Source organism: Condylostylus longicornis, unplaced genomic scaffold (assembly GCF_029603195.1).
Source record: "Condylostylus longicornis isolate FDR11 unplaced genomic scaffold, ASM2960319v2 ptg000010l, whole genome shotgun sequence".
NCBI classification, from domain to species: Eukaryota; Metazoa; Arthropoda; class Insecta; order Diptera; family Dolichopodidae; genus Condylostylus; species Condylostylus longicornis.
In genome coordinates this window covers 13,542,928-13,570,216 of record NW_026577979.1, presented here as the reverse complement: position 1 = coordinate 13,570,216, position 27,289 = coordinate 13,542,928, and the positions used below count along the sequence as shown (strand labels likewise).

Sequence of the window (27,289 nt, the reverse complement as noted above, 5' to 3'; positions counted from 1 at the left end):
TAGACATCAGAACGCGTTTAATATTTGTAACATAACCTTCCCTGACTGCGATATAAATGCAACTTTCACTTTACATAATTATTAAGTATATCTTAAAAGGTTTTACAATTTAAGTGTTTAGAGCTATATTTTTGAAAATGTCAATTTTTCATTCGTATAGAGTAGAGATTGTAATTTCTCGTACTTTTTATAATCTCGAGAAATGAGAATTTTCATTATGGCAATTTTTAAATTCTCGAGATATGAGAAATTTGTTAATATTTTCTCGAGAATTCTCACGAATTTTCAACAAATTAAATACAGAAGTTTCCATTAGAATTTTTTTTGTTATATTAAAAACAAAACTTAAAATAAACACATCCTTAAGTATGTTAAAAAAAATAACAAAAATAATACATTGTAACTTTTGAATACTGCATAACATAAAAAAATTAATATTGTTAAATTAAGATAAATTATTAAAAAATTTAATCATATTTTGAGAAATAATTTTTCAAAAAACAAACAATTCAATGAACTTATCAAATAATCTTCCTCTCTTTTTCGAAGTGAAATTACTGAATATCGAAAAATTTTTTTCGTTTTGTGTCCAATCGTACTTAAAGCATTTTTCAGCTGCAGTAAATTATTTGTAAAATTTCCAGTAGCTTCATAAATATTTATTTCCTTCAGTAAAGTACGGAAGTCATCATCAATTGTGATTTAAGTAGGTTTAAGTGTTTGACGGATAGTATCTTCTAACTTCCTCTTAAGATTCAATTCTAATGTCCAACACAGTTTATTATATACATAATTCCCCAGGAAACCAAAATGTACTAAAAACAAAGTTTTTGAAAGAGTTCTAGTTCCAGCAACCAGATTGCTCTATAAAACTCAAATTTTTTTATTTTTTTGTTGCATAAGTATTTAGTTTATGTGAATTTTAAAAAAATTCTCGAGAAATAATTAATTTTTTCTCGAGAAATCAGAATCTAGAAAATAACAATTCTCAAGAATGAGAAACCCAAAATAATACAAATTCTCGAGACAGGACTTCGCGATCACAATCTCTAGTATGGAGTGATGCGGTAATTCTAAAAATTTAATACACAGTTCATTTGTATGTACTCAATAAAATATTTAACAATATTATTTAAATTAATATATTCAAACATAAGCAGGTAAGCATGTAAATTTTGTATACTATCAGATCTCTTAATGAGAGTTCAAACAAATATTTGAATTAAATTTTTTTATATTTGTAAGTATTTTAACGTATTGTAATTAATACGGGCACCACAAAAGTATATTGTTTGTATAATTTATTAAAAAAAAAATATTAGTTATCGGATTAAAATAAAAATTGATTTATTTTTTTATTAAATATACTGAGATTAATAATTATCGCGTTTTATGTTGGCATTTATTATACTTATATTAATTAAGTAAGATTATTGCTAATGTTGATAAAAATAAAAGTAAAAATAAAAAATTCTTTTTCGTTTTTTGTGTTTTTTGGGTAGGTTAATTGATCTTTTTTCAATATTTCAAGAGTTTTAATAAAGTATACTTAATCTTTCACATCCGGCCAAACAATTTTAAAAGAAACTGACCCCATTCTCTAATAAATATGTACATTATATATGTATGTAGGTACTAACTACTTATGCCTATATACCAGATCACATTTTTCGTTCATGTAGAATGTGTACATGATGTAGATGAAATTTGGTAAAATTTAAGTTTAAATATATGGTACAATATAACATATTGCTAGTTATAATAGAAGTACATACACGCATATAAATGTATTACGTATTTTTCAAATTTTTGGCCGACAATTTATTAAGCACGGTAGCTACTAGGTTAGTTTTAAATTCATACTTTATAAGAAAATGATTTAAAATAAGTTTATGTGGAATAACTATTGCATATGCGTACTTCTAACAAACCAAAAATACATAATATTAATATTAATACCTAAATATTGTATAGATTAAATTTGTGAAATATAAGTAGGTACCTGCCTATTCGCATAAAATTTAATAACAATGAATAAGTAAGCATATATTTTTATCAAAATGCGGAATTCTAGTGTAACATTTTGCATTAGAATTAAAATGTAAAAATTATGCTGCAACATAAAATGAGGCTTTTGTTAGAATCGTAAGTACAAACATACATATATGATAATACCTGTGTATGCACAAATTGTATAGATTTTAAATCTCCTTAGAATCCTTATAAGATTAATAAAATTAAGAAAAATATATTCTGAATTTGTTTTTCTTATATTCAAACTTTAGAAATTTAGAAGAACTCTTTAATACCAACAATAATCTACAATAAATTATATTTATACATTATATATGTATGTAAATAGTTTGTAGAAAGGTATATAATTATTTATTTTACTTACTTTCAGTTTCTGGAAAATCTACTTCCATATCCAAATCGAAACCATAAATTCGTTGTGGTTTAGAGCTACTTGGACGTGAGCTCATATTGTTGTTGTTTTACTTTCAATAAGTATTTATTTCCTTCTTTTTCTTATTTTATTAATATCCACTTAAATGTTTTATTATTATATCCGTATATATATGTATGTATGAAGGTAGGTATCTAAGTCCTTAAGCAGTAAAATTATTTTAATATTATTTATGTATATAGTCTTATAAAATCACCAATTCAATTATATTTCCTCTATGTTGTATGAAAATAATTTTCAAAATTATTTGATGTTTAATTTATTGAGACTCAATTATGTAAATATATGTATATATATATTATTTTTTAAAAATAAGATTAATTAAACTATTCAATTGTTAAAAAAAATTTGTATTTTCTTAAAGAACGTAGAGCTTGTTTGAAAAAAATTTACATTACTTTATAATATTAAACTTGAATATAAAATATATACCTAAATACATACATACATATGTATGTGAACATCTGTGCATGTATAATTTTTTTTTCTACATAAATATTTAATTTTAATAAAACAAAAACTACATATCTTTTTTTTTTAAATTCTCAAAAAAAAAATTACAATATTAAAAACTATTTTTTAATTTTCTTTTTTTTACAATAAGAATACACAGATTATGGAATTATTTATTTTTATAAAAAAAAACACAGACACCTTGTTTGTCACAATAATATTTTCACTTTTATTAAAATAACTGTTTTCACGACAGCTTGCAAAAAGCTACTAACTAAAAAAAAAGTTGAAACATGAAAATTATTAATTGAAAGAAAAAAAAAACTTTTTATGTACTTTTTATGGTTTTTATTTATTGCGTGCAATTTTCTCACATTTTTGCTGTTTTTTCCTTACAATTCAACAAAATACACAAAAACAATTCTCCCACTTTTTATTGAATCGAATTGAATTTGAATTCGTTGAAATTGTTAATTTTATTGAAAGCTACAAAAGAACGAAACATAAAGAATTTTAAAAGAATGCTTTGTTTTTATTATTTTCAATTTTAATATCTTATAGAACAAAATACATACATACATATATGTATGAACAATGTATATAGATATATATAGGGTTTTCTATCAGAACATTATATGAATATCTACATTTTTGCTAAAGAAAACTCAATGTGAACGATAACGGATCAGCAGCAATTTGTTTAAAGCAAAAAATATATTTGTGAAAAATGAGTTATGCTTACCGTTTGGCTGTCTCCAATATTTACTTTGGTACTTTTGTAAAATCAATTAAAGTTAAAAAAAAATTATATATAATAACATTTATTCGTGATGTAGAATGTAAAAACCGCTTCAGTAACCTATTTTTATTAATTTGTAAATATATGTACATATTAAAATCTCATTAACTACATTAATTTGATACCATTGTTTACACAAAAGATCTCTGTTTTTGATTATTAATAAATTCACATACAGCTTAACAATCAAATGTCTTCCTGTTCCACTCAGTTCCGATTGTCAAATTTTTAAATACAGCAACTAAATTAAAATTTATTTAATTCAACGACACCGAAAATTTCTTTTTGTAATAATAAGTAGTCGTTGTCGGCATCGTTCTCATTTATCGTCGACGGTTATAGTTCTGACTAATACAAATTGCAATTGGAAAAAGTATACATCTTCTATAATATAAAAAAATATATATACTATGCAATATTTAGTAACAATATTTTAGAATGTTGACTTTTTACAATATGGTAACTAAATCATGTTTTAGTAAAACAAAAATAATACAAAAAAAATTTCAATCATGCTTTACTCGAAATAGCGAAAATGTAGATATCGTGTTTTTGGAAACTTAAAATACTTTTAGAATGAATTTACAGAAAACGGATTACACAAACTTGCCACTGAACTTATATGTAAAATTTCGTAATAAAAACATTGTATTTAATAAAATAAATAAAAATATATTAGTTTTACGGTATGATTATTTTTAATACTACAAAATTTTTTACGAATGACATTTCTTTATTACACTTATATTTAAACTATTTTTTTAAGACTTAAATTTTAAGAAATTTTAATATAAATAAAAAAATAAAAAAAAATTCTCCCTAATGACGTCACATTTCCAAATGTTGATATTATAGAGCAGATCTTATTATTTAACGAATTTAACCATTAGCAAAAAGCATGAAGTATGAGTATGAATACGAAATACGATATTCTCCAATCAGTTAATTTGAAAAAGCTTTTACGATGTGTAATTGTGCACAACTCAGAGTTAAACTATTTGACGTATTTTTTTCCGTTCAATTTTGCGAGCAGGAATTAAAATAGTATTGTGTGAATTTTTTCAAAACATTTACTTCATTTACTTGAAAAAAGTCAAAAACTTAATAATATTCACAATATATTTTTAATTTTATTTTGCATATAAGAAAAACACAATGGATAATATTATTCCTTAAAGGACCATTGTGTTCGGTTTTGTAAAGTTTACTGTCAAGAATTTTTTCGAAGATTATGTTAATGTTAAAAAAACTACCGAACTTTCTTTTTTCGTTAATTTCGAATTGTTAGTTTTAACCGTTTATCTAAATATAAAATCATTAAGAAAAAAGAAACAAAATATTTGTATCTATTTAAATGGAATAAATTATAAAAATTGATATGTTAAATTAAAGAACAAAATTACCACGGAAATAGAATTGTTCAGGTTTCAATTGTGGATTTTGAAAATGAAAAATTATAAATTACTCGGCCTTTAACTCATCATAGTAATTACTTATTTATTTACTTTGCTACTCAGTAATAATATTTTTTATTGAAATAAAATGAAAAAAAAAATTATAAGAACAATGTTATGATATTATGTATTTATTTGAAAATTGTATAATGTAAATTTATCTATATTTCAAAAAATATATGTATATAATTATTTTAGCAAAAATTCTATTAAAATTTATATTACATAACAAACAAATAAATTATTAAATGATTTATAAGATTAATACATATGTAAGTGAATACTTTAATTTCAGTATTAATATACTGAAATATTAATACGCTTTCATTTTTAAGTTTAATTTTCAACCTCCTAAATTTCATAATTAAGAGATTTGATTAAATAAAACGACTTCTTAAAATAGTTTCACTTCTATTTGGCATATTATTTTTTCGATATCGCCACGTGGAACTTGATTCAGCATAATCTTGAAAATTATTTTCTGGTATATCATTTTGTATATCTTCATCAATAAATAACCATTCTCGGTTGTGTGTAATACGGGCAATGTTCATAAGCAAAAATTCTTTGTCTTTTGCCTCCAAATATAACATATCCTTTAATAATTTAACCATTGTACCTCGAGCCTTAGATTTGGCCCTTAAGTAATATGCAACAACAGCCATTGTTAAAAGTATTCCACCTAATACAGCTGGTCTTGTTACTGTCATTATAGCACGCCACACCCAACTATTTTGTTTAAGTTGTAAAACACCATCAATAAATATTTGAAACATAAATTGATGCTCTCGGAATGGTCCACATTTTTCACTTATTTTTACTCTAAAAAAAAATTAAATATTGTTTTAGATTCAAAAATTTTATTTCTAAGAAAAAATTTTACTTTTAAACAAAATACTCAAATTTACTTACTGCGTCATTATATAGCCAAGTGATACAATTACGCCTAAAAGCGATAAAAATGTAAAAACTAAATATAACGTTTGGGTTTGTGCTGATTTCCACATATGTTTTGGCGATTTACTTAAATGTATTAATGTATACTTCATTATGTAAAAATTACTAATCATCTTTAAAGTGACCACAGCTGATAGCATTGGAGAAAACAATAACCCAACCCATAAAAGAGTCTGATTAAAAACCAGTCCCAATGATTTTCTTGAAATATCAAAACTTGGCTTAGACATTGAAGGCCAAAATTTCCTAAAATTACAAATACATATAAAAATTTAGCAAATATATTCCGAAAATTGTTATACTTGAACAAAAGAACTTGTAATAATTGAACAAATGGTAAGCCTAAACCGGATATTATAAAATCAACAATAATTAGCCGATATATTTCTTGACCAACGGACGTTTCCCAGCACTAGAATTGTAAAAAATTAATTGTAAGTTTTTTTATGACAAAATAATTTTTTTATTACTCCTTTATAATCTTTTGTTAACCAGAAATAAATTAAAACACCAATTATTACAGCCTCAAGTAAAAAATTTCTCATAAGTGTTATATGCAGAGTTCGCCTGGGAGTTTCATAATCTTCCATTCTAAAAATATTTGAATTTTGTATAAAATAAGTTTTTTTTTGTAATTTGAATTATTCTTAATTCAAAACTCACTTTGATATCCACGCAAAGAAACTTTGTAAAACTAACATTGTAATATTAACAGCAATGGCTAAATACAATGTTTCCCATGCTGTAGATTCATCATCTTTTGCAAAATTCTAAAATTTAAGTTATGTAAATTAATAATATAAAAAAAAATATTTATAACATGCTATTAACAAAAGAACACCTGTAATAAGATCCACATAGCTACACCAAGCCCAGCAATCATTCCACAAACTAATAAATGTGCAGTTAATTGTGAACAAAAAATCCACAATCGCCACATTTTTGAATATTCAATTTTTGGTTGTTCTAATTCACTTAAAGTCTCTTTTAATTCAGTAAAAATGGAAGATTTTTTTAATTTAGCTGCTTTTAAATTTGAAATACTGAAATCCCAGGAACAAAATATTTTATGAGCATACATTGGCTTTATACCACCGGAAGTTTCAATAAAACTTCTTCTATATGAACGAGCCATACTTGATGATATGATTATAAATGTAAATAGATAAAGGCACAAATTTGTCATATAATAAGCATGAGGTAAACTGTATGTATATGATGTTCCAGGAATACTGAATGTTGTATTTGTATATGCACCATAGAATAATATGGAAGACTTAATGTATCCCTTAAAACATTAAAAAAGTATTTAAATTTTTTAAAATAGAATTTATAATTGAGGTTTATTTTTATTTTTACCTCTGCTGTAAATAAATCTTCAATTTCAAATAAATCTTTTGATTGAATTTCTGTATTATTTTCGTATATATCATACAAAATTTCTGGAAAACTAATAAATGAAAATGTGAAAACAAGAAGAAATAGATCCAACATAAACAGCCATCTTAAAAATTTAAAATATGTTCCAACGCCACTACCAAAGTGACCTTCAATTTCTTTCATAGAATCATACCATAGCTCAATACTGCTAAGAAAACCTCTTAATCTATTATAAAATTTTACTAATAAATATTTAGTCCTAGAAGTATATTTTCTGAAAAACCCAATTGATACTTTTGAGGCATTTTGTGTCACAGAAACTGCCAACTTTTCTTTTAATCTCCTTTTAGCGGTTAAAGAATGCGGAAGTGCTCGTATTGTTTCCCTAAAATTTGTAATAGGAAGAAAAATTATTCACACTACGAGTACTATGTGATATGTTTTAAAAATATTTTCAACTTAATTTTCACAACTTACATACGCATTTGTTTTCCTTGGGGACTATCTTCCATTAAGGATTCGTTTTGTTCAATTTCGTTAGCTAAACGATCTATTTCAATTTCGTTTGGAGTTCCCAATAATTGATTATCTAAGGCAAATACTTAAATATAAATGATGAAAGAAATTCAAATTAAATCTAATATATAACAGAAAATTCTACTTTTATTCTACAACAGAAAAAAAAGAATAGCAAAAACAGAATTTGAGGTAAAATAAGGGTTAAAAAAAGAGAGTGGAAAAAAAATTTTTGATTTATCGAATGATTTACATTAAAACTGCCATATTATGCGACAAAAAATAAATACCAATTGTTTATTAAAAACTATGTTCTTTTACCTAGCTCCTAGGATAACAAAAGGGAGTTCGAAAAATTAACGATCTCATTCAGCTATTGCTATTTCCTAACACTTCAATAGAAGCATAACGATCAACCAAAATTTTAAGAATAAATAAATAAAGTGCTTTTTTTAAATGTTATTGCCAAAATGCGGAAGGACTACCAAATCATTAAACTATAGATGAACTATTACAGAAAGTCGGTTATGATTTAATTTATCTACGTCTACAGGGTATTCTAATACACTATGTGGTAAACTATTTTTTAAAATCAAATTAAACTATATTGAAGGAATCTTTAATGTAAAGGAAAGGAAAGTGTAACTAACATATTTCATTCCTAATAAAAAATGTGATATAAACATTTTAATGTGGACGAAAACTGTAATAATTTAAATTTATCAGGTTTTATATAAAAAAATTATATAATAAAATTATTAAAAAGTTACCCTTCCGTGACGGAAGACTATAAATGGTCTTTTCTTTAATAGTCTTTCTCCCTTTTCCAATCTTAGAAAGATTCTGAGACCATCGTCTGACCTATTTAACAAAAAGAATGTGATAATTAATTATTTCCATTTATAAAAATTCGTATGTTTGCACAATATTATACATACATATGAATATATGTATACAATATTTGGCTTATTAATTTTATTATTCAATAATTTAACATTTACCATATTGCTTGGTGTTGGAATCCTATCATTTCCATCCTTTGTTTGTTGGAAAAAACGAAAGTTTGTTTGTGAATCAGTTAAAAACTGTTGACTTCCTAATAAATTAAAAAATATTCTTTTTTTGTGTTCATATCAAGATAAAATATTTTTATCGTAAATATGTAATCGATAAAAATTGTTTACTTACCTGTTGAATTCAAATCACTATGAGATGTAGATACGGGCTCTATTTCAATTCTATCATAATCCTCAATTATAAAGCTGTTATTTACTAATGCTCCATTCCCTTGCATTGCCGCAAATTATTTTCAAATTATTAAAAAAATTCTAGTATAAGAAATGTTTAATTATAATTGTAAAAAAATTGAAATAAATTTTATTTTCCCCGCAATTATAAAAAAAAAACAATAAAAACAAAAGTAAAACAGAAAAGCAAAAATTTGTTGACATATGAAAAAGAAAGAGCGACGTCAAGAGAAATATCTTTAACGCAGCTAGAGACATCTACACAGTAGTAATATTTCTATTGTAGCAAGTAAAAATTAGTACATAACTACATAATTTCAAAAATTTTAAATAAAAAAATTTCAATTAGTACTTTGTTTTTGATTTTAGGAAGAATATTAATTACAGGATTCATCTAAAAATAAATGCTAAAATCTAACTAAAGTACTTTACATAAATATTAAAGTAATTTGCTACTCTCAAATTATTTTAGTATTTATGTATTTATTAAAAAGCATATAAAACAAATTAGAGTAATATTAGAATATTTTGTTTTCTCACAGAATACGATATTTTTTCCGATAGGTGAAAATTGCATTTTTAACTTACAACAAATGGATCTCGTGTACTTTAAGATTTATTTAATTATGATATTTAATTTTTTTTTATTAAATTGATATTAAAAGAAAAAAATTGAGGTTAAATTTTACTCATACATCAAAAAAGATTGATAACCGATCCATTTGCAGACTCATGAGTACATGTACATGTAATGAACATGTAAATGGAACGCAAATAATATTTCAATGTGATTATTTCCATCTATTTAGAATTAGAATAATTTTGAATATTTCTTTGAAAATGAATACTACTTACGAAAGTACTAAAAGAAGAATATATTTTTGTGAGCGTTCCTTAAGAAATTTTTACAGTTTTTTCATAGAGTTTATAAAAAAATTTTCTTACTGTCTGCACTCACATCATATTTTAGACTCCTTGAGATAATTTGACAAAACTTACATTTGTTAAAAAACAAATAGGTTGTTGTTTTCATTTCATAAACAGAATTTCTTCTACACATTTGTTTCTTAAAACAAAAAAAAAGAAATAAGAAAAACACAGGATTCAAATTGTTATTTCAAAAAAAATTCGCCTGTACGAAAAATTTTTGTATTAAGTAAAAATGCTTGTGTAAAATCACCTTAATAATTAACAATTTTTATTAAATATCCAAACAAAATTTTTTGACAGCTGACATTAATGTTTTGGGATTTTTTCTTTGTTTTTATTTTTTGATAGATGTATAACTTTTTGACATATTCAAAAACTTTCCAAAAATTAAAAGAAGGAAAGAAAAGTGGAGTTAATATTTTCTTAATTGTAGAAAATATAAGGATAAAAATTCAAACTCTCTTTCGAAAATATATAAATTTTTATAATTGAAAAATTTTATTTGTGTTTCAGAAATTTTAAATAATTAAAACAATGAAGTAAATTTTAAAATAATATACGACTTCATATTTTTGTTAAACAATTTTTATATTTTTCAAGGGCTACCATGGCAGCACCTTTAGAAGACTTGGAAACCCAGTTGGAGATGTTCATAGAAAATGTACGTCAGATCAGAATCATAGTTAGTGATTTTCAGCCACAAGGGCAAAATGTTCTTAATCAAAAAATGTACATATGATGAATTATTAATTTATGTCCATTATTTAAAATTATTTAAATATTATTTTTAGACAAAGTTTGGTCACTGGTTTACAGGAAATTGACAAATTAAAAAATCAAGTTCAAGATGTCTATGTACCCTTTGAAGTTTTTGATTATATTGATCAAGATAAAAATCCTCAATTATATACAAAAGATTGTATAGAAAAAGCTTTAACAAAAAATGAAGAAGTTAAAGGTAAAATTGATGCTTACCGCAAGTTCAAAGTAAATATGATGGTTGAGCTTCAGAAAACGTTTCCAAATGAAATAAGCATGTATAGAGCTATTCGAGATGAATAGTAAAATTATTTTATTGCAATGAAAGTAGTTTTTAAGAACAAAAATTTAATTAACTAAAATAAAATTAAGATCTACCTACTTAAATGAACACCTATTCAAAAAACTTTTTTATCTCATTCTTTTAGGAAATAACACCGGAGTAAAGAGAAATGATTTTGGAGAACATATAGCACAAATAAACTTTTTTTTTGTATAATTAATATTTATTCATCCATCAATTTCATAAAGTAGTAACACAGTTTAATTCAAAAAATTCACTAACAAACAAAATATAATTTATATATCATTATTTTCTGCAATAGAGCTCATATTTTTTGGACCTCTGTAATCATAAAGGGATAATTCAGGATAGGATTTTATGTGTTCTGAATATACTTGTGATAATCTAAGAACTTCTTCTACTGAAAGTTGAAACGGTCTTAGCAATGGATCAACGTCTGCTAATTCAAATAAATTTTTTGTTGTCTCTTCACGAATATCTTCGGGAAATAATGTACTAAATCCACGCCTACAATATTTTTGACGCATTGAAAATATATGCCGTGTAACTTTTTCTACTAATTTAAATGGCAAATCTGTTCGAGGTTCTCGTAATGGTATAATTCTCACTACACCCACATCAACCTTTGGTTTTGGAACGAAAGCTTTACCAGGAATAAAAAATTTCAAAATTGGTTGAGTCCAAATCTGTGAAATTATAGATAATCGACATCTTTGTTCGTGTCCTAAGGGAGCGCATATTCTTTCAGCTACCTCTTTTTGAAATGTTAATGTCATATGCGTATCTAAACGTCGAAAACCACCTCTGCGTTCAGAAACATCCTCTAACCAATTTATTAGAAGTCTCGTAGATATAGAAAATGGAAGATTTCCAATTAAATGCAAACGTTTTTCTTCATCAGGAACATCTGTTTCAATATTATATTTTAATATATCTCCCTGATGAATGTCCAATTTAATATTCATTATTTCTTCAGCACATTCTTTTAAAAGTTCTAAACTTGGTAAGAACCTTTGATCTTTCTCAACTAATATTATTTTCGAAGGTTGTTTGCGAATTATAGACCTTGTAATACCACCTGGACCAGGTCCAACTTCAAGGCAAATATCATTGTTAGATATACGGCCAGCAGCTTTTACAATTTTATCTGTTAAACGTTCATCCATTAAAAAATTTTGACTCAATTGCTTTATTGCTCTTAATTTATAAAGTTTTACTAAATCTCGAATGGTTGGTAATGGTGGTAATCTTAATCCCCCTTTATTACTAAGTGCCATTTGAGCGACATTGTTCATTTTAGTAAATTTATTGTGACAAAACTACTTATTAAACTTCTATCGTCGTTGAAAGCGTACTGTTAGTGACTCAAATCAGTTTTTTTCGGTTCTTCGAAATCATCAAGGAATTTTTCCTGTGCAACACTGAACATAGAATATGCGTAAATACCGAGAACACTAGCTCCCAAGCACAATCCAGTGATAATATTATTTCGTCTAGTTCTTTGGAGTTTTTGAACTCGTTCTAGATTTTGTTGTTCTATTATCTTCATAAACTCTAGTTGAGTTTTGTTTAATTTCGTTTCTCCACCGTATTTTATTTTTGGTTGGGTTTGATCTGCTGCTTGGGACATTATTTTCAGTAAACAAACGTAATTAAAACGTTTTTAATGTTATTAAGAAGTTCTTATACTTTTTATTTAGTATTTCACCATTTACCTATGTTTTTCTTATTTGAAGGTTATGTAATTGAGAAGTTTGTTTCTTATAAAATCCACAATATCAAATATTAGCGCACATATCGATAAGAAGAAATATAAATAAGCAATGGACTGCCAGTATTTCATTCAATTTAATATTATCAAAGACGCATATATGTATGTATTTATTTATATATTGATCTATTATAGATTAATATTATATTTATAGCGTCTTTATTATTATGTATATACACCGCATACGTGCACCATATGAACGGTTGTATGTATACCCATACATACGGGCTCGCGATCGTTACAAAAGAGTTTTGTTTAATAATTAACGGTACCCGTTAGACTCAAGACTGTGAGTAGACACTAGAGAGCATAAGCTGCGCGAAAGTATCGCATTTGCTTGTCGATGAAGTTAGACTAAGCGTTTTGCATTTTTGGAAGAAAATTTAAACTTTTGTATGAACAGTTAATTATTATATTAAATACATATATAATTAGATTACAGATTTACGTAAAATTTATAGCAATATAATAATTAATATTAAAACCAAATCAAGTTAAGGTTAACAGCTATAAAAATGCCAAATTCATTTCCAGTTGTTTTCGTTTTTTAGCTGAAAGGCTGAATCGGGTCAGATATACAACTTTTAGAGCGTGCTCTGATCAATTAAGAAAAATTTCGAATATATTATCTACCATCTTATAAAAGCAACTAAGATAGAGCTTATTCTGTCATTTAATAATTTTTTTTATTCCGAGTGTCAATAACATTTTTCAGTACATAGAGCGAAACCTGAACATGTTTTGATGTACGTTTATCGCAAAAAAGAACAGAAATTTTTAGCTCTGATCGTATTAAACATAGATCGATGTTTTGGCAGCTGTGAAATGCTCTGATATAAAAAAGAATAAACCCTGCAAAGTTTGATGATGTCAAATGAAAAAAAAAAACTTTAAAGTCAAGTCTACTAAATGCACTGAAGTTTGCCATCGATTTGGTGCTGTTTTATTTACAAATGCTACCAATATATTGCCTGTGAGGCGGCTAAATCTGTGTCTAACTTCTAAATACCATAAAATTCTTAGTACGTTTACTATAAACTTTAGAAAAGAGTTTCACTACGTAGATTAGTTCAATATTGTGCACAAAAATCTATAAGATTCGCAGATCAGAGTAAATCACACTAGTGATGGTGCTTATATGATCTTACCAGTTGTCAAATTAAAAAGTATTCCGAGATTTTTTATCGTATAAAGATACGATAAACTGTGGATAATCGCAAGATTAATTATTTTGAACTCGAAAAAGTAGATGGGCTTCCAAAAATTTTTAAGTGATAAAAAATTAAATGTTTTCATATTATATGTAATTCTAATACACCATTTTGACCTGTTCCTGTTTTCGGTACAAAAAAAAAACAGAAACAAAACCACTTAAATTTAAATTAAAGCTGTACACATGTAGACTGAAAATATTTTTATTTATAAGTAGTCACTAAAAAAATGAAAACAGCCAATTGCATGAACCAATTTTTATTAGTACATACCATGTTAGATTATTAAAGCAGTTTATCACACTGATGTAAATGTCAATCATAGAAATGCATAAACTTTCCTTCATTACAATTGACAATAACAGCTGGCGCTAACAGCTGATAGAATTTCTTCAGTCCATGTGCCTTGGTTGTCGGTCCACTTTGCACAGGTACCTCTTAAAAACGTTCGTGGGTCGGGAAGATTTTTTAATATAAAAGATTTTTATGATTTCTAATAATATATATTATTTAAAAAAATGATTAATTATAAAATTTTAGCTTGTTTAGTCGCGATTGCACCAATTTCCGTTTATTATTTGCGTTTTTTATTAAGAAAGAGTAAAAATGAATCATTAAATGAAGTTTATTGGACAAATCATTTAAGCAATAAGTGTGAAAGTGATAAGTGTAATTTAAATTATTGTACAATGTATAGAAACGCACAATTGAAAAAATTAATTGAAAACGCAAAATATTCCATTGATTTAGCAATGCACATTTTTACTTCACTAGAATTATCTGATGCAATATTGCAAGCATTTAAAAGAAATATTCGCGTTCGTATCATATGTTGCAATTTACAACACGGTTCGACTGGTTCCCAAGTATGGAATTTATACGATGAAGGTTAGTTTTTTCTATTAAAATAATGTTTTAATTATATCTTGATTATATAGAATTAATTTGTTACTGAATATATAAGTACGTACATATATTATATGTATGTATATGTGTACATGTAATTTAAAAAGTGCAAGAGAAATAAATACACGTGCTGGCCGAAAAAAGTTAATCGTAGAAAATGATTTTTTAAATTCACCACTGCTCATATTATTTTACCTCATTTGCTTCTGCATTGATGTTCCAATCATCAAATTTTAAGTGAATCATTTTTTAATTTAAAAATTCCTCTAATTTATACATACTCTTCTCTTATGAGGTAAAAAAATATTTATATCTCACTATCTTTTGATAATTAAATTCGGAAATTCAAAATACATGCATTCATATTATTTATGCACCAAATTAATCTTACCCCAAAAATTAAGCTTAAACCATGGTGTATTTATAAAAAAACTTTTCAATAGGTGCATACATTACACTTGAGAGTCGCATACAGTTCGTCGGGTGCGGCACAACCAAAATGCACAAAAATGTACAATTTGCATTGGAAAAATGCCTCTCACGGCACTAATGTGCATATTCCAAGAGTGACGACCTCTTTCAAAAATAAGGCCTTTTTCATACAAAAAATAAAACAACACTGACCTTAGAACAAAATAAGTCTTTAATATCCAAAGAGTGTAGACAAAATATATGTATATATTACGTTGTTTTTTAATAAACTTGAGTTTTTTTTTTTCATTTGCATAGCAATGGCTTCCACGACATTTGAAATTCTTTCAAAGAAATTCAAGTTTACATATTGTGAATTAATATGTATTCACAATGAAAATTTGTTTAAACAATGAATTTAATTATTAAAATAATATTGCATACATTTAGGATAAACAAATTACCTCAAGAAATTCAAAACGCATTATAAATAGTGCACCTATCTCTAACTAAAGCATCATGCTGAAAAATTATGCAATGAAATTAGTAAATCTTATAAATTTACATATTATTATTTAAATGCTTAGGATACTAAAAAATCGTAATCAACTGACCTGTCATATTTCTTTCTATCTTATTATTTTTTGAATGAAAAAATTCAAATATTTAAATACCGGAACTATTTAACATTATTATAACTTTAGATGTGTGAATCAAAAATAATAAAAATTTATTTGCGTGAAAACCGTTTGATGAGTTCTTCAGAAGTTTTATCAGAACAATTGCATTTTAGACGTTCTTTTTGATAATATAGCTTACATATACCCCTTTTTAAATAGTCTTCTTTGATCCTGTCTTTGATTTTACATTTGCGAAAGTAAAGCTTTCTTAATTATGAACAAAAACTTTTTTTTTTATTTCTTTAATTTAATTAGAATTTACGCTACAAGATACTAATAATAATTTAATATACACATACATATACATATTTTTTATATTTTAGGAATTGCTGTAAGATTTCAAAAAGTTAATGGAGAGCAACTAATGCATCATAAGTTTTGTATTATCGATGGTAAAAATCGTGTCAGTGTTTTAAGAAAAACTTCTGAGGTGGGACTAAAAAATGAACCAAATTCAATATTAATGTCAGGATCTTGTAACTGGACGCGTCAGGTATATTTTAATATTATTATATTTTTTTTTGTTCTTAAATTGAAACTTAAAAAACTTCTTTAAAAATAATAGGGACTTTATTCAAATTGGGAAAATATTGTGGTGACTTCTGAGAGAAAACTTATTGATTCTTTTGAAAAGGAATTTGAATTAATGTGGAATGAATTTCGTCCACAGAAATAATTTAAATAATAATCAATGTAGCCATCGGAGAAATTTTCAATTCAGGAAATTGGAGGTGAGAAAATTTTTATATTATGATTTGCATTAGTCTTCAGGTACATATACATATAAACTTGAACGTGAGGTGATGTCTTTTATTATAATTGTATTTCACAAATTCTGTTTATATCTAATATGCAAGATTTTTTAGGCTTCTTAATTGGTCATTATGCTGCTTGGAGTGAAGTTAAGTTTTGAATTTTTTCCAATATTTTTTGAAAAACTAAGCAATCAAATTAATTGCACTGAACAATGCTCCTTAGAGTTTCAAAAACTTTCAAGAACCGAAAATCAAATTCAAATAACAATATTTTTAAAGTACTTAAAAAGTTTTAGTTTCAACAATTTTCAGAATGCAAAAATATTTTCAGCATATCATGGTATTGTTGTTTTAAAATCATTTTATAAGTTTATTATTGGCATTTTTTTTAAATATTCAATCATTAATTATTAAATAGTGACATTTTACATGCAAAATGTCATCATTACATTATTATCAATTTATTTTTTTGTAAATTATCAAAAAATTCTGCTAAATCATTTTTAATTGTAATTTTCTGATATAACAATATTATCTTTCTAATATAATAATTGTGAACTACTTGCAAGATGAATCCAGGTAGCATTATACATTTTAATGTCTTAGAAATGTCTACTTATTTTAAAAGAATTTACATTACAATTGTTTCAAAAGAAGAATAAAGGCTCAGTTTTTCATTGAATTATTTCTATTCCAAGATAATTTTATAAGATTTTTCTAAATTTCACTCCAAAAATCATCACAGGTGACATACATACATAATATTGTTTCAAAAACAACGTACAGCATGCGTATTTTGCACATAAAATCTAAGAATATGAATTATATAAAAAGTAAAATAATAAAAGGTATTAACATGGATAGTTTTAATGCCATTTTCACTTAATTTTTACCTTTTATTTTACCTATTATATTGTTGTTGCTATACCCAACTTTATTGAGCATTCATTAATGTTTTTAGTGTATACTTTTGTTATAGTTAAAATTTGCAACAAATAGTATGATTGTATATTTGGAAATTGCAGCTTTGATGGCTGAATACCAAAATAACGTATATTTTTACAATTTATTCTTTGTTATATGAGTTGCCAAATTTTCCAAAATTAGAAAGTTATTTCAAATTATGGAAGTAAAATTGATTTTGTTTTTAATATAGTACAAAATAGGTCGTGTATAAGACTAAACTGTATTTATGACACATAGGAATAAACTTATTCAGCCCTATCATGAATTCCCCTATTAGAAATTTAGCTACGATGTAGACTTTTTGAATGATCACAAATTCTTTTCGTAGAGATTATGAATCTTAGCACCACAATTTCGCAGTGTCAAAATCAGTAATTTATTTTAACTGTGAAATGTTGATTTATGTTTTTTGTTACTATTTGTTATTTTTTACTACGAACGTAATTTATGATTACTCTATTAAGAAAATTCGTAATAGAATTTTAATAATTGAGAATATGAAATTCATAATTTTCCGAATTTCGAAGCTATGAACGAAATTCATCATAGGGCTGATTATATTAATCGCTAATAGCATATTTTATGTTTCTATATTTCATAGCTCTTATTAAGGCTAGTCGACAATTTTTTGAATAGTTTCTGTATTTTATGTTATTTTTTTTATAATTTTCTTAATTACGAATAAGATTTTCCTATTGATTCTAATTTTTGAGTTTCTAGTTTTCCAGTATAATTTTCGGGATCTTCAAGGTGTTTTTAAAACAATTTTATTCTACCAAACGAAAAAGTTAAATGTTATTGTTTCAGAATTAGATGAAATTTCAAAGGATAAGGCAAATTTTTTCAATTAAAAAAAAAAGATACTTTTATTTCTAAAATTTGCAAGATTTTGATAAAATTTAATATTGTTGTTTGAGAGGAAAAATTTTAAAGGGGGTGTATGTAATACATATCTACAAGAACTTACCCTAAAATTATGTAATACCTAAAGAAATTACCCTAATTGGGTAAAATTTCTCTTCTTCAGAATAAATTTGAAATATTTCCAAAATAAAAAAATATTTTGTCATAGTGCAAGTTTTTATGTATAATCTAACAAATTAGATTTGCCACATACAATTTATGTTCAAATACATATGTAGATTGATTTTCAATTTAATTTAATGTTCATTTGGTAGCTCTAATCTAAAACTGTAAACATTTCTTAATATTAGAAATATAAATAAGAACTGTAAATCTCAATTTATTTCTTAAATCTTGTATTTAATAACTTGACAAAATTTTAAAAATTTTCTACCTGTATTTCTAACTAAAGTAATTATTTTGCCCGGATTTTTATGACTGAAGGTAAAAAGAAAATAAGAAGAGGGAAAAGGTTTCTTTTCTGTTTTGTTTAAATGTACTTAACAGAAAAGTAAGTATAAATGCGCAAGAATGCACACATATATATATATTTACATTGAACTTTTAGGTACATAAACAATAATTACAAACTTACATTTCTTTCCTTAATTTCATTCTCTTGTTTTATTTTTTTTTCTTGGATTTTACTCTTATGACGCATTTTTGCAAGCTGCAAATTTCAAGGAAGAAAGGCATGATGCTAATGTCCAACAATTATTATAAACATCTGTCGATCATTCCGTTTTCTATACCTACATACAAAAATTTCTTCTTATCCCTTTGCTAAAGAAACTGAAAAACATTTTTTATTTTATTGTTTAAAGCGTTCAATAGTTGGTTAGGTGATTGTTTTAGATTGACAAGAAGAATCAAAAACATTAAAAAAGAAGAATAAAAAGAATTTCTTAAAAAATATTGTTTTGTTTTACAATTTGATTTTAGCTTCCTTTCATAAAGTTTCTTTTATAGATTGTAATGTAAGAGTCTAAAAATTCATTCAAATAAATTCATGGATTTAATGTAGTGTGTACTCGTAACTATGCGCATCAAACCTAAGATATAACATTGTTGTAACAATAGAATTATGTGTGTGTGTATACAAGATGTCATAAAAATTTTGCGACAATTTACTTGCATCTTATTTTTTATTTTAAAATTTTGATTTTCTAATTTACAATAAATAAATATATATATATAAGGTATATAATGAAAAACACTAAGTATGAATTTATACTCAATTAAATTCATAATTCTAGAATTACATTAATTCACAATTAATATCAAAATATCAGAAAAAATTATTCAATTGCAATTTAGTTATACAAAATCGTTTTAATGGAAGATTAAGTTCAAATTTTAATTTTAATTCAAAAGAAAATGTTCAACTTTTTATTATTATTTTCATAATTTCGGTTCTAATTAAGAAACATGAACAATCTTGCCAATCTTGCAATTTGTTCCGAACCAAATAATAATATTTAGGAAATTGGTTAAGAAAACCTTAACTCTATCGATTTTATGCAGTTTTTTTTATATGAAATTCATAAAACAAAAAAAAATTAACCGGGTTTTCCAAAACTATGAAATTTTTAAGAGAAAACTTAATAAATTTGCCATTTATTCGAAGGAACAGAATTTCTAACAATTATTCTCAAAAGATTTCGTAATAATGTTTAATCATCTTTCGCTTAAACTTTGCAAACTACTGACTTCTTTTGACTCCTATACTCGTATAATTGAAGTAATAATATTCCCATTTTTATATAATTATAAAAGAAATGCAACTTTAAAAGCAGTTTAAATTTAAATCATTTTAATATACGAGTAGAGACACTTTTTATCGATGCGCTTAGAAAATTGAATTGAATTAAGAAGTATTTTCTTATTAAGTAAGAAAATTTTTCTTTTATTTTCCTGATTCATATCAAATTATTTTGAATGTTTCGCAAACCAACTGTCCCAAATGTTAACAGGAAATAATTTGCCTCTCATAAAAAATATTTATGTATATTTTATTTATTTTTGTATAACTCAGTATAAAAACAAAATTTTGTATCACATTAAAAGCAAAGTTTCGTAAATAGCTTATTTGAAAATTCTGGCGAAAAAAAAATATACATATATATTTGCATAAGTGCGAGTGTACTTGATTTTCAGTGAAAATATTCAGTAGAAATTTTATATGAGGTTTCCAATCGTAAATAGTTTAAACTAAGAATTTCCAAAAACAGCGTTCCAAAATTAGATCGGCAATTTTTGATTTTATTGCTTCGTACTTACCAATATAATTAAGTAATTTCCCGAACGACTACTCTAAGATTTTTTTGATGATTTCAACCAAATTATTACACAGTCGCAATTTGTCATAAACTAATTTTAATTTTCTAATTTTAAACCATAAATTTTATTAAAATAAAATAAAGATTTATTAAAAATTGAAAGGGATTAAGATAGCCAAAAATCTTTTAATACTTAAAGAAGACAATTTTATAGTGTTCATTTTAATTGACCACTGTGGAACGTAATTAAGCACATAATTAAAAAAAAATTATGAATATATTTTTATCTTACAAAACCAATAAAAAATCCAAATTTAATGTATTTAGTGTGTTTAAAGAAAAATTTAAAATTATTTTATGAGTTTCTTTTTGAAAAATTGGGACAAAATAAAAATTGTATAGTGGAAATAGAACCACACGGTCTCTAAACTCTAAATCAATGAAATTTAATTATTTTTATGTCCCACACAAAATTGTTCTACATCGCTATAATAATAAAGTAGGAATTAATTATGTTTTCAAAATTTATATTTTTAATATTTCCAATTAAAAACTATAAAAATTATATTGATTGAGAAATTTCGAAGAAATTTATTTTTATATTGCAAAGAATTAATTTTTTTCATATTACATCATAATTTTTATTGGCGCTAAGCGTCTTCAGTGGTTAGGGCAAAAATTTGTGGATCGATGAATTGAAGAATGAGAGCAAAACTTTGTACGCCTAAAATTATGCAACGACAACTTATAGTTAAAAAATCCAAAAATATAGTGTACAATATCTTTTCCTCAAGCAAAATTTTAAAAATGACAAAAAAATTGTAGCTATAATCGAAACTAAAAAATAAAAACATAATATGGTTGTCAATTTTTTCGCAATTTTACCTCGAAAATTTCCTTCTGTAATTCTGGATTACAATTAGTTTTTCTAGCCCTAATATATTAATGAATGAAAACTGAAAAATCCTATTATTTATTGGACTCAAATTCAACGATAATTTCAAAATAAATTTGCAGTGTAGCCGGTTTTTTTTGTTTAGATTAGCTTCTACATTTGCTCTCACGTAAGCGGAGTTGCGGTCTTCCGAGTCTCGCAAGTGCTCGAGTTCATCAGCAGGGTGGGTCTCGAGCGCGTGTTGTAGGGCATGTCCCCACTCAGGGGAGGCAAAATATAGTGATGGCGGTGCACTGTTACTCCGGTTGTACAAATCTACAATCTAGCTTCTACATTTAAAAAAATTAACTGTTTCTAAAATTTGATATTTTAATTTTTTTCCTTAAATACTGTAGAGTGAAAAGCTTGTAAAATATTGTAAATATTTGCAATATTAAGCGTATACTTACGTATTTTAGTTGCATATGATTTTTATGATTTGTTTATATATTAGAATTTATGAACTTTATTACAATCGAATTACTAAAAAAAAACCAAAAAAAAAATAATTTATGGTTGAAAAACATAAATGAAATAATTTATGTAATAGATCGAAATATTTCTTTCCATTAGTCGCTTTCCACTTCAACTTTTGTTTGCTCATGGCATACACAATATGGGAAGAGATATTTTAGTAAAGTTGCGGCAGTTCTTACCAACTTACCTCTGTCAAAACGTTCTCCATTATGAAAATATTGCGTTTGAAGCTGTTTGAAACAACATAATTTTGTTCTTAAATTTAAGTAATTTTCAGATTATGTTAAAATTGTGTGAGTAGACATGCAAGTGGGAATTGTCTTATAGATACAAATTATACTTACAACTAAATTATAAGCTATTATAGAAGATATTTTAGACTATTAATTGTTTTATTCAAATTAATTTTTGTATGATCATTTTATTTAAATTTATAGAGTGAAATAACTACCCCATAAATTAATGAACAACTTTTAATATTTTATGTTATACATGTATAACATAAAATTTTAGTTTTAATAAAAAAAACTTTAAGTAATTATTTAATAATTCTTTCTTTCATATTTTCACAAAAGTTTATACATATATGAAAATAATGTTTTTATGGAGTGTCAAGGAGTAACAAAAATAGATTAAAATAAATTAAAAGTTATAAAGTTCAGTATAATAATTCAATAATTTTTTGTTTTTTAATAACATGGCTAGTCAATGCTAATTATTAATTTTTATGAGTACATTTAAAATTTTTTATTTATTAAGCAAGGTTTACACATAAAAAATTTTTTATCAAGCTTATGGTTGTCAAATATTCGATACTAAGAAAAAAATGACAAACGATGTAGCAACGAAACAATAATAATTATGAAGTATGAGAAGATTAATTTTAAATAAAACACTTGTCACAAATTAATAGTAATCTAAGTAAAAGTATCGATAATTTTTTTCTTTTATTTATTTTAGAAATTTTGCATTTCATAATTTTCGACGTAAATATTCTAAAAGCAGTTCTTTTATACTTATATTTTGTATTTATTAAGGGCCAAGACAGATGTGCAATTTTTAGTTTTTTAGTAATTTCTGTTTGAGCCATTAGTATATGTTTTATTTTGGGAATTTGATTGGTTTGCTGCTTGTGTAAACAGAATTCTGTGTCCGCAATTTATCAAATTATCAGTTCGAATTTGTTGTGTCCGCAATTACTTTATATTTGTGTTTTGCTATAAAAAATTGTATGATGTAAATGCTTACCGCATAAGCTGTAAACAATTATATCGTAGTAGCGAATGAATACATAAATTTTTTAATGTATAAATAACAATTTTCATAAACATGAATTAAAATAAAAGAGTTTTAAAAATTTCAATATTTTTAAAATTTTGTGTAAAAGAAACTTACAGTTTCTTCCATACTTGCTAATAGATTATTAGAAAAAATCTTAATTTATGCTTTTATATTGACCCATTTCTGTAGATTTATTTTATATTTGAATCTGTTATATTTCACTTATGCATAAATTAGATATTCGGGCATTGATGAACACTTGAAATAAAGTTGATATGGTTAGTGTGTAAAAGGTAGTAAATTTGGAAAGTGAATTAATTGAAGAACTACCCAGCTCTGACTCGGGTAATTTTCGAATATGGTTATATTATTCTTACTTAAAAAATGTTCTTGATGGAATCTACAATGAATTTAATTTAAAAGGATAAAATTCCTATTGTTATATTTTAAAAACTGCCTTAAAATTTATTTAATACTTTTTAGGAGGCATAAGCGTTGTATTTTGAATTTTTTTTTTAAATTTTTATTTAATTTTATCATCCAAAAGAATGCCATCCATTGCTTAAAACTCTAAACGAATATCAATATTGTGTTCTATTTTGCCAATTGCCTTCATATAATATTTTCATAAATTTAATGATATAAAAAATATGTTTATTCGCATAATCAAACTATATTTAGCATATTATGGGGTCAACCCACCAATATCCATAAAAATTGTTACTTTCTAAATTAAAAACAAAATTTTTTTCTTGTTCGTTTGTGTTTTTATCCAATCGAAATGTTGTTCAATTATGAGGGAAGATAATACTTCCATTACTTTTATAACTTGTCCATTTTTTAATGTAAATACAAAAAAACATTATTTTTCACTTGTAACAAACCAAATTTAATCGAACTTAGCATAGAAGTGTACTTCATTCCCCAGGTTCAAGGAATGGGGGAGTTTTGAGTAAAAATTCTAAGGTTTTTTTAAAAAAGAATAATTTTTTTTCTTTTCTCACATCCAACTGACCTTTGACAATGTTAACAGATAAGATACATAAAATGTAAAAAATTAAAAACATATTGCGTTTTTTTTTTGTCTGTTTAACTTTGTTTGACTTCAAAAGTGTTGTATGTTTCAGTCTTACTCTTATTTTTCGCCTTATCTTTAACCATTTTTAAAAGATGCAAACAATATAAAGAAAAAAAATTTTTTTCTGAATACAAATATAAGAAGGTATGGGGGTATTTTTACGTATAGTTATACAAAAAAATTCAATCAATATTAAATATTAAAAGCTGTGTAAACAGATTTCAATATCAAAACAGTTTGTTGAAGAAGAGAATAAGTATGTAAATTGTTTATTGTTTGTAAATTAATAAATTGTGTTTACGATTGTAGGTATTCGGTGCGTAATAACATTTTAGCTCCAAAATTCAATAATTTGGTAATTATATCTACTTTATCTTAGTTTTAAAGTATGCACACTCAATACAAAAGTTGAATTGAATATTATTCAAATGGGCTCCTCGGTTCCAATCGAAATCCAATTGAAAGAATTTTCAGTAATTTTGTTTTTATAATTACGAATGTTTACACTAAATACCACATTTTACGTGCTTGTATGAACGTGTAGCTCAGAATTCTTCGAGAGCTATACTTTTGATGAACCTTGAGCAACTAAAGTATTTACCATAGAGAAACAATTTAATTTTAGGATTCTGTTTAGTATCAACAGTACAAATGAGAAAATTGGAGTTTCTTTCGCCTCTGCTCTTTGAGTCAACTATATCCTATTAACAAATGCGTTAATATTCTGATATGGATGTCGAATGATTGCTTTTAAATTGTCTTGACAGAAATGAAGTTTAAAATTTTAAAATACATGTTCTTTTCGTCCGACAGGAAAAATTCGTATTTAATTTTTTTTTACAATATACAGGCTTGTAATATGAATTGAGTTCAAAAATAGAGAAAATTTAAGGTGTTCGTTCATAGTAAAGAAATAAAAAAGTTTTATTTTTGGGGGAGAATTTTATGTAAAATATAATTGAAGGGTGTAAAATTATTCTCCTTATCAAATTTTGCATGCATTTGTTTTGCAATTTTTTTTTTTTTTTCCTTCTTCACTCCTAGGAGGAGTATGGAGCTAGTGCATGATATCTATCATGCCCTAGTTTCTATAGTCAATTTTGCAATTAGTGTCTCAAATTTTTTTTTGTTATCAGTTATGGAATTGTATACGTATGTGTATGTAAAATGGCGTTAATTACAATATAAACACTCTTTTTTCGAAAAGTTTGTCAAGTAAGGTACTCATGAAAATATTCACTTGCAGCACGTTGAATAATTGTAGGTACTTCAAATAAACTGTTTGAAGTACTTTTTTTTAAAGTACTCTTCGCCCAATTTTAAATATAATATATATACATATTATGTACTTGAATACTATTTGAACGGATTTTTTAAATTTTATTTTAATTAAATTTTTTACAAATATTTACACATAGTCAAATCAAAAACTTAATAAGTTCCTTAAATTCACTTCCAAAATTTTATATGGCTGGCTAGTTAGTTTCAACAAATAGTTACATATTTATTCGCAGTTACTTCATGTAATAAATATCGTAATTCGATCAGATACTATATTGCGATCTTGCATATAATTTCTTACACCTTCCACAACGCAATCCATTTCTTGAGTATACATATGTATATGCTGTCCGTCCGTGGACACTTTTTTTGTTTACAAAACTTCTACACTCTTGAAGATAGAAAGCTGAAATTTTGTATGTACATAGATCTTTACTAGAAACTTATTTCCGTAGAACAAAATTTTTACCTATCTCCCTATTTTTAACTATTTGTTGCAATGAAACCATAAGCATTTTTGAAATTTTGCAAGCGCATAAAGGCAGTGGCTTGCTTCCCCTAGCGCGGTGTACTATAGTTAAACTTTAGAAAAACAAAATGGCCGTTCTAATTTACCGTTATCTAAAATCCTTTTTTTCCAAATTTTTGATGTCGTTTTTCTTCTAGACCCCAGCCTGTAGAAGCTTGAAATTTTAGCGGCTTTTAGACATTAACAAATAGTTCATTTAGTTAGAAGAAATTTTTTTTTCCATCTCCAGCCCCTCTCAAGTTATCGCCTTTTGAAATTTGTAAAATTTAAATTTTTGACACCTTATATTTCCGAAATCGAAAGTTTTTTCAAATTTCTATAAACGCAAAAAGCTAACGGTAAATTCCATGACATTAAAAAATATAATTATTTTTCTTGACTCACACAATTAACCCTTAAAATTGAGTATTATGTCAACCCCACTTTATATTATTTTTGCTTTATTTCAAAGACTGCAGAAATCATTCATCCTTAATATATGCAGTCCTAGAAATAGTTTCGTATATGAATGAAAATAGTTTTAATAGTGTGATAGGTATACATAGACTGTATTTAAAAGCA

The 27,289-nt window shown here is 25.3% G+C and overlaps 6 protein-coding genes across 7 annotated transcripts in view; 2 read left to right on the top strand and 4 right to left on the bottom strand.

The window, feature by feature from the left end:
- The window catches only part of LOC129618644 (AMP deaminase 2), a 62,125-nt gene extending 58,993 nt beyond the window's left edge, over window positions 1-3,132 (bottom strand). Inside the window, exon 1 of the mRNA XM_055533517.1 lies at window positions 2,399-3,132. Coding sequence (XP_055389492.1) covers window positions 2,399-2,483 — 85 coding nt within the window. The 5' untranslated portion in view covers window positions 2,484-3,132. The remainder of the gene's footprint in view (window positions 1-2,398) is intronic.
- A 2,178-nt stretch (window positions 3,133-5,310) lies between these two features.
- LOC129618976 (transmembrane channel-like protein 5) lies at window positions 5,311-9,409 on the bottom strand. Of its 2 annotated transcripts, none has more exons than XM_055534019.1 (11): window positions 9,215-9,409; window positions 9,028-9,122; window positions 8,797-8,887; window positions 7,988-8,111; window positions 7,490-7,895; window positions 6,972-7,418; window positions 6,794-6,900; window positions 6,601-6,721; window positions 6,433-6,542; window positions 6,086-6,376; window positions 5,311-5,995 (listed from the first exon to the last, which is right to left on the bottom strand). In XM_055534019.1, exons 1-11 carry the CDS (start codon window positions 9,318-9,320, stop codon window positions 5,551-5,553), a joined length of 2,343 nt encoding a protein of 780 aa, XP_055389994.1. In that variant the 5' UTR covers window positions 9,321-9,409; the 3' UTR covers window positions 5,311-5,550. The 2 variants fall into 2 exon arrangements, with proteins under 2 accessions (XP_055389994.1, XP_055389995.1); XM_055534020.1 differs by having other exon boundaries at window positions 7,988-8,099.
- A 1,171-nt stretch (window positions 9,410-10,580) lies between these two features.
- LOC129619112 (mediator of RNA polymerase II transcription subunit 10) lies at window positions 10,581-11,368 on the top strand. The gene is made up of 3 exons (XM_055534198.1): window positions 10,581-10,742; window positions 10,804-10,932; window positions 10,995-11,368. The coding sequence occupies exons 1-3, from the start codon at window positions 10,738-10,740 to the stop codon at window positions 11,263-11,265; spliced, it is 405 nt and encodes a 134-aa protein (XP_055390173.1). The 5' UTR covers window positions 10,581-10,737; the 3' UTR covers window positions 11,266-11,368.
- An 85-nt stretch (window positions 11,369-11,453) lies between these two features.
- On the bottom strand, window positions 11,454-12,561 carry LOC129618965 (dimethyladenosine transferase 1, mitochondrial). The gene has a single exon (XM_055534005.1). It carries the CDS (start codon window positions 12,559-12,561, stop codon window positions 11,542-11,544), a length of 1,020 nt encoding a protein of 339 aa, XP_055389980.1. The 3' UTR covers window positions 11,454-11,541.
- A 62-nt stretch (window positions 12,562-12,623) lies between these two features.
- LOC129618966 (cytochrome c oxidase assembly factor 3, mitochondrial) lies at window positions 12,624-13,021 on the bottom strand. Its single transcript, XM_055534006.1, has one exon. The coding sequence runs from the start codon at window positions 12,894-12,896 to the stop codon at window positions 12,624-12,626; it is 273 nt and encodes a 90-aa protein (XP_055389981.1). The 5' UTR covers window positions 12,897-13,021.
- Window positions 13,022-14,766: 1,745 nt separating this feature from the next.
- On the top strand, window positions 14,767-16,921 carry LOC129618914 (mitochondrial cardiolipin hydrolase). The gene is made up of 3 exons (XM_055533944.1): window positions 14,767-15,136; window positions 16,569-16,738; window positions 16,811-16,921. The coding sequence occupies exons 1-3, from the start codon at window positions 14,767-14,769 to the stop codon at window positions 16,919-16,921; spliced, it is 651 nt and encodes a 216-aa protein (XP_055389919.1).
- The last annotated feature ends 10,368 nt before the right edge of the window (window positions 16,922-27,289 follow it).

Excerpts from the sequence above, each read along its gene's own strand:
- LOC129618976 (XM_055534019.1), bottom strand. The coding sequence starts at position 9,320 with ATGCAAGGGAATGGAGCATTAGTAAATAACAGCTTTATAATTGAGGAT. Across the intron at positions 9,123-9,214 it reads TAGTGATTTGAATTCAACAG|GAAGTCAACAGTTTTTAACT; the intron begins GTAAGTAAACAA and ends TTAATTTATTAG. Across the intron at positions 8,888-9,027 it reads TTCCAACACCAAGCAATATG|GTCAGACGATGGTCTCAGAA; the intron begins GTAAATGTTAAA and ends TTTGTTAAATAG.
- LOC129619112 (XM_055534198.1), top strand. Across the intron at positions 10,933-10,994 it reads AATGTTCTTAATCAAAAAAT|ACAAAGTTTGGTCACTGGTT; the intron begins GTACATATGATG and ends TATTATTTTTAG.
- LOC129618965 (XM_055534005.1), bottom strand. The coding sequence starts at position 12,561 with ATGAACAATGTCGCTCAAATGGCACTTAGTAATAAAGGGGGATTAAGA.
- LOC129618966 (XM_055534006.1), bottom strand. The coding sequence starts at position 12,896 with ATGTCCCAAGCAGCAGATCAAACCCAACCAAAAATAAAATACGGTGGA.
- LOC129618914 (XM_055533944.1), top strand. The coding sequence starts at position 14,767 with ATGATTAATTATAAAATTTTAGCTTGTTTAGTCGCGATTGCACCAATT. Across the intron at positions 15,137-16,568 it reads ATGGAATTTATACGATGAAG|GAATTGCTGTAAGATTTCAA; the intron begins GTTAGTTTTTTC and ends TTTATATTTTAG. Across the intron at positions 16,739-16,810 it reads CTTGTAACTGGACGCGTCAG|GGACTTTATTCAAATTGGGA; the intron begins GTATATTTTAAT and ends TAAAAATAATAG.